This window comes from Colias croceus, chromosome 5, assembly GCF_905220415.1.
Source record: "Colias croceus chromosome 5, ilColCroc2.1".
Classification (NCBI taxonomy): Eukaryota; Metazoa; Arthropoda; class Insecta; order Lepidoptera; family Pieridae; genus Colias; species Colias croceus.
The window spans coordinates 3,653,331-3,668,265 of NC_059541.1; the positions used below are offsets into that span (position 1 = coordinate 3,653,331).

At 33.7% G+C, this 14,935-nt stretch overlaps 2 protein-coding genes across 2 annotated transcripts in view; one reads left to right on the top strand and one right to left on the bottom strand.

The window, feature by feature from the left end:
- The first annotated feature begins 1,003 nt into the window (after positions 1–1,003).
- Positions 1,004–7,399, top strand: LOC123691604 (high mobility group protein DSP1-like). The gene is made up of 6 exons (XM_045636083.1): positions 1,004–1,678; positions 3,788–4,327; positions 4,558–4,770; positions 4,982–5,142; positions 5,604–5,778; positions 6,240–7,399. The coding sequence occupies exons 1-6, from the start codon at positions 1,367–1,369 to the stop codon at positions 6,345–6,347; spliced, it is 1,509 nt and encodes a 502-aa protein (XP_045492039.1). The 5' UTR covers positions 1,004–1,366; the 3' UTR covers positions 6,348–7,399.
- Positions 7,400–13,048: 5,649 nt separating this feature from the next.
- The window catches only part of LOC123691601 (protein O-mannosyl-transferase Tmtc3), a 127,304-nt gene continuing 125,417 nt past the window's right edge, over positions 13,049–14,935 (bottom strand). Inside the window, exons 11-12 of the mRNA XM_045636081.1 lie at positions 14,349–14,629; positions 13,049–13,976 (exon numbers count right to left, since the gene is read on the bottom strand). Coding sequence (XP_045492037.1) covers positions 13,683–13,976; positions 14,349–14,629 — 575 coding nt within the window. The 3' untranslated portion in view covers positions 13,049–13,682. The remainder of the gene's footprint in view (positions 13,977–14,348; positions 14,630–14,935) is intronic.

Sequence of the window (14,935 nt, forward strand, 5' to 3'; positions counted from 1 at the left end):
CAATATTATTCGCCTACCTACTTGCAGCATATTCATGCCGCAGGTAGGTTCGTTTCTAATAGTATTATGAACTCGAGAAATTACCATTTTGTACATAGCAGAAGTAAATAAATTTGTAAAATGATAATAAAATATTTTGTCACTGCAATTTCTGTGTCTTTTTTTATAACGAAAACAGCCACAATCCAACACATAATTTGTCAATAATCAAATAAATAACTAATGAGAAAATTGTATATCCGCATTTAAAATTTCTCTTTTAAACATTCCTTCTAGGATGCAATCTTTAAACATATTATACCCAAAGCCCAAGTGCCCCAAGTTGTCCAATAAATCGTTATATGTTTTTAACACAATTAAAGTTTAACCATCATAGGTATATAGATAGGTACCTACTCTCATTAGATATAGTGAAAGCACTAAGTAGGTAGGTATATTATTATTATTTTTTGCATTGTCTTGTCAACGCTTGGATTTTTCGCTGTGATTATTCGAAAAATGCAACTAGCAACTATGGAGTGTCTTGCCGATTCTTCTCCATAGATACTGCTTTCCGAATCGGTGGTAAATGTTAAAAATATGTATTGACGTTTCAAAAGTGCTTCTCCAAGAAGTCTAATTGAATAAATAAATGTTTGAGTTTGAGTTTAATGGAATCACAAATGTGTTATCCCAAATACCTATTTCAGGTTAATTTGCCATTTCCATATTCTCAGAACAGCAGTAATTTAAAGCTTTATTAATATGTACCTATAATAATCTTATTGTATCGTTATAGTAAACAGGTACCTAAGTCATAAAAATGAGAAAGTTACATAAAAAAAAATGTAAACAAAAGAATTTCGATACTGAGTCGAAGCTGCGCTAATCGTCTTATTGACCGGTTGCTGGACGACTTGTTACCACTTCGTGTATTGGCTATCTCTTTCTATAGGTTTTCGAATGTTTCCGTGTCGGCCGCTGCGCGTTGAGGGCGCCACAATATACTTGTTTAGCGTCTTGTTACGCGACGTTGCCAACTGTATTGACTTAGGTACGGTGATAGAACGTACGCGCTTTGTGTAGAACTTATAGCCGGCAGTTTTTTTGCTCATCATTAATATCGGAGATCTCGTGAATATTGATACTGAAACCATTGTGCGACTTACAATTACCATGTGCAATATATAGTTATAGTGAGTCTTTGTCATGAAAATTCCATTGGTGTGTTAGTGTCCGTGTACTTGGTAAAAACAGAACCGAAAGCGAGGTTAAGTGTTTATTACTGTTTAAAAATAAAGGATATGGTTTTTATATAACCAAAGAGATTAAAACAATAAGCTGCGAAGGATAAAGAAACTGGTTGGCCGAAAGCGGGGATCGTGATATGGGGGAACGGGGCGCGACGGGGGGCGCTTGGGGTGCGCGCGACGATGCCTCATGGTGGTCAGGAGGCTCAGGTGAACTTCAACACCAACAGCAAATAAATGAGGAAATAGCGAGGAGTACAGCGGCTGCTACTCATCAGTTATATACATATAAGATGACTGGAGGATTTTCAAACAATGGCGGAGATAATTCTACCCCTAATTTCGATTATCGTATGATTAGTAATCCCAGTACTAGGGAGGAGTCTCCTCAACAACCCTGGTGGTATGCTTCGGCGTCTGTAGAAAATCAACAATCTTCATCTCCTTCGGTAATAATAATATTAAATAATCTTAAACCCAAAGCTCATTAGTTATTACTTTTATATTTTTTAATTAAAACATAAATTTAGTGTAACCCAATCATACAACGTCAATTTAGTTATTGAATAATTGTCATACTTAAATAAGTACAATTCAACACTAAGACATCAATTAACAACGACTTCGATATTTGAATTTAATAGTATGAAGGACTAGGTAGTGAGTAATATGAAATATATCACTTTCAATTACTATTTCAAGGTTAAGGTATTAATAAAGTTTGGAGACTTGGGAGGATCAATGACCTTTCACAGAGTTGGAATTTAGACATGTACTTGTATCAGAATTTCCTTAACACGAAACGTATATCTTTCTTGCCTTAAAGATATCTGTTTAAAAAGAGAATACTACTTATATTTGAATAAAAAGGCACATAGGTACTTACGTTGGTATAATAATATTATGCTACCGCTTCTTCGCCGCAGCCCGCAATCAAATGGACGAATGAAACACATTAAAAGTAATAATGTAATGTCTGTGTGTCTACAACAATAACCACAGTTTTGACTCTTGAGCTATGCTAACAATTATTGATTGTTTAATTGTTAAAAAAAACCTACAATTTAGGAAATGTCTTGGGACTAGTCTTAAAATGGTGTACCTACACAACTTTACGACACCAAGTCTGTTTCTATTTAGATTTCAATATATTTTCTTGAGTAGACTTTTCATTGTTTTGTAAAATTAATTCAATGATCAGTCACAGAAAAATGTCATGATGCATATAAACGTGCAAACGAGACATAAAAAATTTAAATTTTAAGAAAATGTGATGTCAGATCATTGTCAGATGTGACATTTGAGTCTTAACTTTTTTGACTTGCGTTTCTATTTGACATAATATTACAATTTCGAAAGATTTCAATACATTTTACGCGCATTTTTTAAACATAATTGTTTATTTTTTTTAATAAAATTAGTTTCATGTGTTATAAATAATTAAAATACCTATATACATGAAATCCTTTTTCGTGTGACGTGCTTACTGCTTTGTGCTATAGGCGCGATAAATTTTATATGAATATTTTTTTGAGGTTAGGACTTAGGTTATTCATGGTCAATGTCAATTTCATTGCCTATGTATACGAGGTCAAGGCTTACAATAATAATATGTATTTAATACATACACTTATATATTCTAATATTATTATTGCATGAAGTAACTAAGTATTGCACTTTCGGTAATTGGAAAAAAACAATGAAGTTTTCGTGCATTGTGCAACTTTATTAACCAACTTAAAAAAAAGAGGAGGTTCTCAATTTAGTTGCTACTAATACTTAACCAAATTAATCGTAAATTACTTAAATAAAAACCTTACTTTGGAAGTTAGTTGTTCTTTCTATGTTTTTTTTAAAGATATCTGTTTATATAATATGTTAAACATTATTATGAATTATAATATTTTAAAAACAAACTCCTGTATATTTCATTGATTGCTTCTATCGTCAATTAGGCTATAATAATATTGAACTACAGACTGAAAGTGAGAGTATTAAAATCAGTTTATAAAAAATCATATAATTGGTCTTATTAGATCTTCATAATTGCGTGGGATCTTCATAATGATCAACAAAATTGGAAAAATATTGAGTGTGTTTGTAGTAGTGTACACTTTAAATATCACCTGTACATGTAGTAGTCTCCTTCAAGGATAACTGTCATGATACAAATTTATCCATAAAGAAAAAAAAAATCCATTCGCATGGATGGATAGAATTGGCAACTAATTTACTTTTTTCTAATTTATAGTGTAATATTCAGGTTTACTATCTTAATAGATAGGAACCATAGGTAAACTAAGTACCTAATGAGAAAACTCAATTATATCTAAAATTTTAACCTTTAATCATCACATATTCTTTTTTTTATGTCAGAATTGTCAGAGCAAGCAAAGGAGCAGGTGAGCCACCTGATGTTAAGTGGTCACCACCGCCCATAAACACTTGTAACAATAGAAGTGTTACAGGTGCTTTGCCGGCCTTTTATGGACGAATAAGCTCTTTTCTTGTTGGCCCCAATGTCGTAGTTATTCTAAATTCTAAATTGTTTGTTGCAGTCTCAAAACCAAGGCAGTTCAGATTCAGAACAAAATAACCAGCAATCTAACGGTATACAGCAAAGCCATCAGGCATTACAACAACAAGTACAAAAAGAACAAAACCAAATACAACAACAACAGAATCAATTACAACAACAGTTGCAACAACATCAGAACCTGCAACAAGCTCTTCAGCAACAGGCTCAAAACCTGCAGCAATCTTTACAACAGAACCAGCAGCAAACATTACAACAGATGTTACAGCAACAACAACAGCAGCAGCAGCAACAACAGCAGCAGCAGCAGCAACAACAGCAACAGCAGCAGCTACAGCAGCAACAACAACAGCAGCCAAAAATAGATCAACAAAATAACCAGCAAAACTTGATTCAAGTTTCACAAGCTCAAGCTCAAGCACTTGTGCAAGCTCAAGCAGCATTACAACAGCAAGTTGTTCAGACATTACAACAACAACAACAAAGTCTGCAAGAACATTTGCAAGCTGTCCAACAACAACAAATACAAGCTGCTTTACAAAGGCAATCTGCTACTCTTCAGGTATATTTTTAATAATTATCAATTTGTATAAATTACTTAAAACTTTAATGCAAATATTTAATTTTTTTAATAAGAATATAGTTTTTGTTAAATTGTATTATTTATAAATTATAATTTCAAACTAGAGTTCAAAATAACATCTCATTATAATATGACTCTTTATTATGTTGCCTTCGGTCCTGTCCTGTAACTGATATTCTTCCAATATAGACTGGCTATTTCATTTATAGGAATTGCAGCAACAGGCTCAGCAGCAAGCCTTAATAGCTCAAAATACTGTGAAAACAAGAATGCCGCGATCAAAAGCGTATAATAAGCCGAAAGGGCGCATGACAGCATATGCATTCTTTGTACAAACGTGCCGGGAGGAACATAAGAAGAAATATCCTGATGAGAATGTCGTGTTCGCAGCTTTCTCGAAAAAGTGCGCGGAGAGATGGAATGTAAGTATAAATTTAATTAATACAGTTAAAGAAATATTGTCTTGATTTTTTTTCGTAAAAATTTCTTTTTTATGCTAATTGAGTTCTAACTTCATTATGATTAACCAATGATAAGCACACGTTCTTACATATTAATGGCATTTATATGAAAAATAATACATTACAGAATTTTTATTAAAAAAACGTGATTAAAACATATACAAATTCGCAGACAATGTCAGAAAAGGAGAAGCAGAGGTTCCACGAAATGGCGGACATGGACAAGAAGAGATACGACATGGAGATGATGAACTACGTGCCGCCGAGAGACATAAAGTTGCGCCTGCGCAAGCGGCAGAACACTAAGGATCCGAACGCGCCCAAACGATCGCTGTGAGTTATGGTCACGATTTTTTTTTAAATAATAATTTACCTACCTATATCCATTCTTTTGATAGAGATACCAAAATTGCTTTAATCTGCCTTTCCAAATTAATTTTTATAAGTATTTAACTGAAAAATGAAAAAAAGAAGATACAGATTTTTAATTTCACCTAAAAATTGTATCCAATTAGGAGTTGAACATTAGAAGCCCTATGTCCCAATGTGATGATGTATAGTCTATATTTTTCCAAGTAAAATCAAGCCTTCTAGGCTTTTGAAGAGGACTACACTTGATAGATGGCATATTCGAAATCCACAGTAGTTTGATATAAAAATCTATAAATTCTCAAAATTTACTGAACTAGCAAAATTTTAAAGCAATCAATCCCATCCTGCTATTTGCCTAATTTCTATTGGAAGATCAAAATATATTGACAATAAAACCTCAATAAAGCATTTATACCCAACAGGTCGGCGTTCTTCTGGTTCTGCAACGATGAGAGGTCGAAAGTCAAGGCGAATAATCCAGAATACACAATGGGAGATATCGCCAAGGAGTTGGGCAGGCGCTGGGCAGCCGCAGACCCAGAGACCAAGTCCAAATATGAAGCGCTCAGTGAAAAGGACAAGGCGAGATATGATCGGGTGAGGGTTTCTTTTGTACTACTTTTTGATGATTTTTAAATGCTCCATTTTGCAAGATTCTAGTGGGCTTTGTTTTGTGTAATGGTTTTATTTGCCATAAAAAGGCAATATCGTGTATTGGATTTAACAACAAGATGGCAGATAAATATTTGTGCAAGATTCAGAATAGATGTGTCCAATAATCAATTTTTGTAAAATGTATCTTTGTGATTCATTTAAAGAAGGAACATTTTATTTATTTTTTAAAGGCACTTGAATAAGACAAAGATGGTAAATAATGTACGTAAGTGTAATGGTAAACAAAATTCATGAGTGTTATTAATCACTGACCATCAGGAGATTTTTTTGTTAGACGAGGCAATTCTGGCCCTAACATGAATAGTCATGTTTGAGTAATTAAGAACCTCCTTTTTTAAGTTGGTTAAAAATAGTGTTATTAACAATACTTTACAAATTTTCAGGAGATGACAGCGTACAAAAAGGGACCCCTTGCCTTACAACAGCAAGTACAACAGCTAGACGCGGTAGAAAACGTAGTCGAGTATGAACGGAATGATGAATATAAGTGAAAACCCATAGTATTTTAATTTAAGTTGTCATGAACATTTTCACCGGTATTTTGTTGGTCGAGTGAATGGTGTTGAATTTTGGACAGATTTTGGTTGAAATGTGGATAAATATGATCTTGTATGAAGATTGGGCTTGGGACACAGTGTTCGGGTTTAGTCATTTACCTTTTTATTACATAACGGACTAACTAAAAACAGAGTTTAAAACATTTGTAACGGTCTAAATAAAAGTCTTAGTACAAACACGTTATGGGTTAATACATAAGGACAAGTTTGAACATCTGTACTATATGGTATGGTATATTTTATATTTTTAAATATAATGGTATATTTTTAAATATAACTATCGATTGCTGTGCGTGTTTCTCGCTAAAACTCGAAATATTATGTGTAAGAGATATATTCGCCGGGTCATCTGGTTATTAATTATATTAATAGGTTTATGTTTAAATACCTAAATTAAGAGAAATACTGTGCTTAAGATTTTTTTGTTTATTTTAGTTGTTGTGTTGTATATGTTAAACAATATATGATGAATATATGCAAAATATTTATAATAAAATGCACAATTTATACCTACAGAACAGAACAATAATTTAAATGCGAGATGGCAGAAATTATCCGCCTTTGTACAATTATCATCACACGGGACTATTAACATTAATCAGAAAAACTGGAACTTTCTCGAACATTGTGTACAGGCCCTAATCTTTTGACTTACTGCGAATATTAACTATAAAACACGAACACGAATTCTTGCAAATAAAAAAAGGAAATAATCTCTTTTTTCGAGTCGAGTAATTTTATATGACCAAGTCGAGAAGTCGCTATTGAAGGCAATACAAACGGATGTAACATTTATATTAATTTCTTAGATTATTTAACACTTGTTTTATTTTGTTTTATATAAAACTTATAAATCTTTAATAAAAAAAAAATGTTGAAATTATAGTTTTTATAATAAACTATCCATGATACGGATAGGCGTTTACAAACGCGTATAAGTAACAAAAATGTAAAATAAATAAAAAATAAAGTGATTTAATGAGCAACGATTTATTTTTGTATTGTTGTTATAATATCTGAATCGCGTAGGGAATTGTAAATGATTTTTTATCGCTTAACTGTAAATTCATGACACTTTCACGAGTCGCTTCATGTACAATTAGAAATTATTAAAGATGGCTAGGGTACGGCAATCCACTATTTCTTTCGAGGGACAATTTTAAACACACTATTTATAAACAGACGTAATTACGTCGTACGTTACTACCAGGGGCTGTACTATGACCTCTTATTTCCAGACAGATTACGCCGTGAATTGAACTGACTGGCAAATTCATATTATGATCGCAATAACCAGCCATGGTTAATTATGGTATTAGTAAATGGACTGGGAATATGCGGTCATAATACAGCCCCAGTCCAGTTGACCTTAACTCGGACATAATCAAAAGAGAAGTATCTTTGAATCTTTGCTTTTGTTCCCTTTGCAAATGTGGTGTTATAAATCAAATATTGAACTGTATTGAAAACGTAATTATTCAACAGTAAAACAAATTCTTGTTTCATCTAGTTAAAGTATGGAAGCAGTGTTTCGTCTTGTTTTTTAAATTGTTTCAAATATGCGGTTTAATATTATGGTATATGGTTGTTATTTTTGTTGTAACTATGTTGCTTCTATGTTGATTCATCAGTCATTTCTAGTTGGGATTAGTCTTGTTAAGCAATACTGTCTTTGGGCAATCTAACGCGACGGTTCTTTAGTTCAATTATTTCTAACATAATGTTTTTAAGCTATTGCATAGCTTCTATCTCGGGCCTTGAGCGCGGGGACCGAATCGAGAAATTCCGTAACGAAAAAACCTCACGCTCTCCACTCCGACGGGCGGAGGTGTGGCTTGAAGGCATGCTATGCAATAGCTTTACCGCGGCAGTCCCCGAGTGCGTACGTCTTTTTTTATTATTATTCGGAACTTAAAAATTAAGGGTAAATATGTCAGTTTCTAAAGCGATTTGAAAATATCTCAATGGTTGTTTTTAACAAAGACGGGAAAAAGTAAAAAAATATTAAAATATAAGATTTTGAAGTACAAGTAGGTAACATCTCTAAAAAAAGTATTGGGCCCAATTTTTTGTTGTTTTCGTTATTTTTTTTTTTTAACTTTTTGCGTTTTTAAAGTAACTAATGGACCAATATCCAACTGTTACCATCGCGCAACGACTCCACTTGAGTGTTTATACTAATCATAAGTTTCTAATAATTAATACTTATGAAAATGGGTACCTAATATTGAATAAATAAATCTATAAAATTTAAGAACAATACTTTTTGGCATTGACTATGAGAATAAACCAGAATAAACAATACTATATGACAAACTTCTCTGAACCAATCCATTTAGGATTCATATTATTGTCTCAAAGACTGAGGTAACTTTTGTTTAGCATCATTTAGCAGTAATGCCCATATTGATACTATAACATCTTAAAACACTGTGATAATTACGTATGTTAAATTACATTTAAGGTGCTATGTGTTTATATGGACAGGTTTATATTCTTTCGCATTATATTGCCTTAAGACCTACGCAGCAATAGCTAGTTTAGAGGTTACGAAGATAAGAAGTCATTACTATGTTATTTAAGACGTGTAAGTTACGTGTAAGCGATAAACGGATAAATATTTTAATACTTATCGAAATTGTAAATAGTAAAATAGTCTGTCTAGTTAAATTATATTTCTGTAAGGTCTTCATAGATTTTTGTTGTTATTTTCAGTTTAGTTGTCTATAGAAATCATACTGAAATCTCATCGCTATTTTTTATTTCAGTCAATGATTAGAACAAATAGATCTTAATGTAAATTTGTCTACTTGAACAAAGTACTGTCAATGTATTCGAAAGTTGTTCTATTTTTTCTAATCAAGGGTTACCATAATATCAAGTACCAAAATGTGGTATTGAATATAAAAAATATACTTTTCGCATGGAATGTCTACCTGAACTGCAGACGTGATAGTACTTAAAAAAAATGTAAATATACTTAGTCCTACCGTTTTGATCGAATATATACATACAACATTGCAATGACAATTTTATTTCACCTATTTTTCCTAATTCCTTCCCTATACAATATATCAGTACTTTTGAATATTTGTGCATATCACTTCAAAGGAACGCATTATTATTATGATTATTATCAAATATATAGGAATAAATTTAATGCACTATTGTCATAACCCGCCATCTGAAAATACTTCCGCAGAGCGATAAATACATTTTTTTTTCAAAGCACTAGCGAACTCTTTACTTTCATAATATGAAACTTTATGTACAATGTAAAAAATATACCTATAGCCCAAAGAATAAAATATTAAGAGTAAGAGCAGCTAGCGCAGATTTAAGCGAAGCGCATTCCCGCGAAACAAATGGCGAAACATGACACACTCGCGCTGGCGCGCTTACGCGCGAGTCTTCGTGAGTAGATACGTATGCTAGGTACGTACGCTGATGCGCGGGCATGCGCTAGACTACGCTTACTATCGAGTAAGCGTCGGTAGTCATCACTCATCATCATAAGTTTTGCAATTTTTCGAGAGGTACACGTGTGCATTCGCGAATAAAGTGATGGATTGGGACATGATATTGATTACATTACCTACTTGTAAAAGAATAAGAGGAAATAAATAAGAGTAAAGAAAAAAAGAAAGAGAACATTTTGGGTTGACGGAATTCGAGTGCCGCGCGAGCGTGTTGGTGGCGCGCCCAGCGGCCGGCGGCGACCGAAAGCGGGTGCGCGCGGAGTAGCGCGTCGCGTGCTATCGTTCGCATGTGACCATAAAGTAACTTATATATATGCACTAGCTGCTCCGCGCGGTTTCACCCCCCTTGGCTCCACCCCTGTTGGTCGTAGCGTGATGATATAATATAGCTTATAACCTTCCTCGATAAATGGGCTATCTAACACCGAAAGAATTTTTCAAATCGGACCAGTATGTCCCGAGATTAGCGCGTTCAAACAAACAAACAAACTCTTCAGCTTTATAATATTAGTATAGATGTGACGCTTCGATACTCGGGAACACCTCGGGAATAAATATTAAATTGTTGTTATTTGATTTTCAATTTTTATTGTAATTATGAAAATGTCGATAATAGTTTGATAATGAAAAATGCGCTGCGCTGCGCTTCGCCATATCTGCACCGGGCCTAAATGCCGCCTTTTTTTCACATCGTCTCACATGGGTTAGACAGACGTTTAGCCTATGATATATAAAAAAGCTAGATACGTTACCCGCTCTCTATTTTGGCAAGAAAAAACTCAGCTAAGTGCCCGAGTTTCACTTAGTCACGCACCATTCAGCGTCGTGGCTGGACGTTCTTTTTATATTTTAATCGGCAGTTGTTATTACGAAGTACATGAGTGAGACATGTATTATGTCTCGTGCGTGAGAGTGAAAGAGAGAACAACTGTATTGGTGATAATGCGTTAGTAAGTAGGTATGTATTAATTACGCTGTTTTTTAGTGCAATGATGTTGGCGTATGCCGCGTCTACTAGTATAATAGGTCATTGCGTTTAGCAGTTAATTTGTTAAAATATCTTCGATTCCCGTGGTTGTTCATTCATTAGTTCTCAAAAAGTATGTTCATTAAATATCAATTTCACTTTATTAATAAGATCGGGTAGGGGTTTATAAAGAAAACAAGCGTTCAATTTGAAACATCATTTATTTTATAAAAATAAATGTTTTGACGACAAATATAATATTCGGGGTCCTTACGAATCCTACTCCCGCCGGAGTTCCCACCGGAAATGTTTCAAGACATTGTAAAAAATTTCAGTTTTTACAAAAGTACTTTGTATCTTAAAACATTAACAACATTACATTTTCACATCTACATATTCTAATAACGGTCGATCACCTTAATTTTACATAACATTGGCGTTTTACGAAAATAACACTATCAAGTATGTTTAAATTTTAAACTATACACAGTCACAATAGGAAGGCCTTTTAGATTTACAAATGTTATGATTGCAATTTAAATTTTTTGGATGCTCTTAACAAAGGGGTATAAATTGCTATAACGGAAAAAACGTTAAGCGGACTTATTAATAGAATGTTTTCAATTTTTTTTCTAATTTTCACATCATTACTTCATAACCGTTGTAAATTTGCACGAGCAAAGTCTAGGCCGTTAAGAGGGCTTATTCAATTTAACGCAAGTCAAAATCTCCGCGATCTATTACGATAGATCGCGGCTTGCGCTATCCTTTTACTATGAACAGCATAAGTCCACAGGAGAGCGCCGAGCAACATGTCCTCTCTCTGGAAAGGCTCGCTGCCGACTGATTTTAATCGGGTCGCGCGCAGTGTTTTATAGTACTTTAAAAAAAATTGTAGAAAAATAATAGAGGTACCTTAGTTGATTTTTTAAATTTTATCTTATAAGTAAGACGTTCTTTTATTGCAATATGTAAAAATTATATTAAACTAAGTCAAATATCTTGGTGAAAATAATCATTTTGTCGACTATAATTTCTAAAAAAATTCACATTGTTCGGATTTTAATTTCGTAAGTTAGGAGTCCAAAATAAAAAAATCTTTTAACTAACTATTTTAATAAGGATTTTTGCAGTTAGTTAAAAAAAATTGTGTGTTAGATCTGTCAGCGATTTCAGATATTTTTAGCTTCGAAATTGACACTAAAAGCGAAATCAAGTAATCATCGGCTCAGTTATCTTGATGGTATTCACAAATACTGTATTAATTGAAAAAAACTCTTAACTAACTATATAGACAATAAAATTTCCTAAAATTATTAGTAATTCATATGTTTGTAAGATAAGTGGTTGATGGACAATCTGGTTTGAAAAATCACATATTTGAGCCAAACAGCGCACGGACCGCGTACACGGCCTTAATAAAATGTCAAGTTATGTTAGTTCTCATATAAATTTGATTTGGGGTTGAGAATTTTATAAATTTTTAGGTAGTACATAATATTTGTTTTTAAAGTTTGATCATTTTATAAAATGGGGACTAGTTAATATCACACATCAAAGTTAACACTACATTTTAGAAGAAATCTGATCGTAAAAATTTGCATAAAAATAAAACATAATATATAAAGCATGGTGACCGTAAATTACAAAGAACTGTATTTGTTTTTAAATATATGTATATTATTTTGAGAACAGTTGCAAATGAAAGAAAATAAGTATAGATATAAATAGCTAAATTTCATCAGATCTTAAAACAGGGTATAAATATAACTTAGAATTAACGTACATTATATTGTCATACTTATGTAGTCAGTACCTATAAATGCTGTATATTAAATCAGTTAATTGTTCACAAATGGGATAAATATATATATGCTAAAGCTTGGTCAAAATAAATATACATATCGTTTAAATAAGGTGCAAGAATGAAAGCTATTAATTTTGCTCAATACTCGTGAAATATTAAGTCTAATGTTGATTCATTAAATATGGTTACGGGATTTAAATAAAACTGTCTTTTAGGTAAATAATCACGTTAACATGACAATCAAATGCATTGAATGTTCTATGCACACGGATAAAGAACACAAGCATTATGAAATAAAATTTCTTGTTGTTAGTTATCAATGGTCAATTTCTCTCTTGCACCTTATAAAATAATTTAGAACAAAATAATAACAGTCCAATAAAAAATAGACAATTTTTAATATTTACCTTGAGGTATCTAGAAACTAACGAAGCTATAAACTATCACCATAATATTTAAAGTAAATTTTGAGTATAAATGGCCAAATAAAGTTGGTGACTAGACAAAATACATTATAATATGATTACATTTTCCATGTTATATACATCGTACCGTATACACTTATACAGGCTAACGAAGAAAGCTCCTTTCAATATCTACATAATATACGATACTATACAAAATCTAAATGCAGAAAAATATCATTAAATGCAAATTATGGAACGTTAGAGATCAAAACAATGTTCCATTTTTATTTTTTTAAATATCGCCAGCATCAATAAAAAATAACAAGATGGCCGCTCGTACGCCATGAGCGAATAAGTAATCGATAAAGTTCTATCGCTATCTCTTTCGCAACTCGAATAATTTATTGACGCCGGTTCTCAATGGTCATTTCGGAACAACACAGTAATATAAAAACGCGTAGCTCAGAAAATCAATGCGTATACCCTGATGAAATGCAAATCAGACATCGGCACGAACATTGACATTAGAAACTAGAAACCGCGTTCTATACAAACGTAAATGGCAAAAGAAAGTCAGCGTTTCGAATATCAATGTTAGTTGCGATGTCGCTATGAGGGGTCGGTCTCGTGGGGGTCGGGGGGTTGTTGGGGGATGTAGTTCCATCTCGCTTTGACTTCGGCGGGGGGTGCGGCGGGTTTGGCGTGTGGGAGCGAGACGGCTGCTCGCCTGGCGCGCACGACCGCGAGATGGCGCTGTATGTAGTGCTCGTGCGGGGCGAGCGCTGCGGCTCGGGTGAGACACTCTTCGGCTACGGCGAGCTTGCCGCGCTCTACGGCAACTACGCACAGATTGTGGAGCGCTTGCACGTTGTCCGCTTCTAGCTCGAGGATTCGGCGGTAGCACTGTAATGTATGGTAGATATGTTAGTGTTTGGAAATTTTATTTTGTTAATTTAAGACTTAAAATAATTATAATGTTTGAGTCAGGAAGTTGATGAAGTCGACTAGGAATAATTATTGAGTTTGAGTCAAGAAGTTGAATAACCCTTTGATATTACATATCTTAGCTATTTCTGTAAATATAACATCTAGAAAGGTCTTTTTTACTATGAAAATTGCCAACTGCAGAGCAAAGTAAAACATTATTTCCAAGTAGAACTGCCTTTACGTGATGTCGAACCAGTTGCTTCAAAAAACAGTGTGGTTTCTAACGGCCTGCGTCTATCAGCCAATAGTAGAGTCAGATTAAACAGCGAAAATAAAAAAAATACTTACACTTTCGGCTGCATCGAGGTCTTTCACCGAGTTAATATAAATGTCTCCCAGTAGAACTAAAGCCTTGACATGGTCCGGGTGGTGTCGGACCAATTGCTTCAAGAAAGGTGCAGCTTCTAAAGGCCTGCGTCTATCAGCCAGTAGTAAAGCCAGGTTGAATAGCGCAGATCGGAAGTCTGGTTTGAGATGTACAGCAGCTCGGAACCATCTTTCCGCACACTCCGCGTCACCTTCGTCCATACACACCATGCCGAGGTTGAAGTGGACGCGCTCGTTTGTTGCTGGAAGGGATAATAATAATAAATTTACTTGCTCATATTATCCATACTAATATTATAAATGCGAAAGTAACTCTGTCTGTCTGTTACTCAATCACGCCTCAACTACTGAACCAATTTGCATGAAATTTGGTATGGAGATATTTTGATACCCGAGAAAGGACATATGCAACCTTTTATTGCGAAATAAGTACCACGGCCGAAGCCGGGGCGGACCACTAGTTATACTATAAATGCGAAAGAATTTGTTTATCTTTCTTTCAGGTAACAAAGATTTTACGATATGTTTTGTACATCGAGATAGTTAGG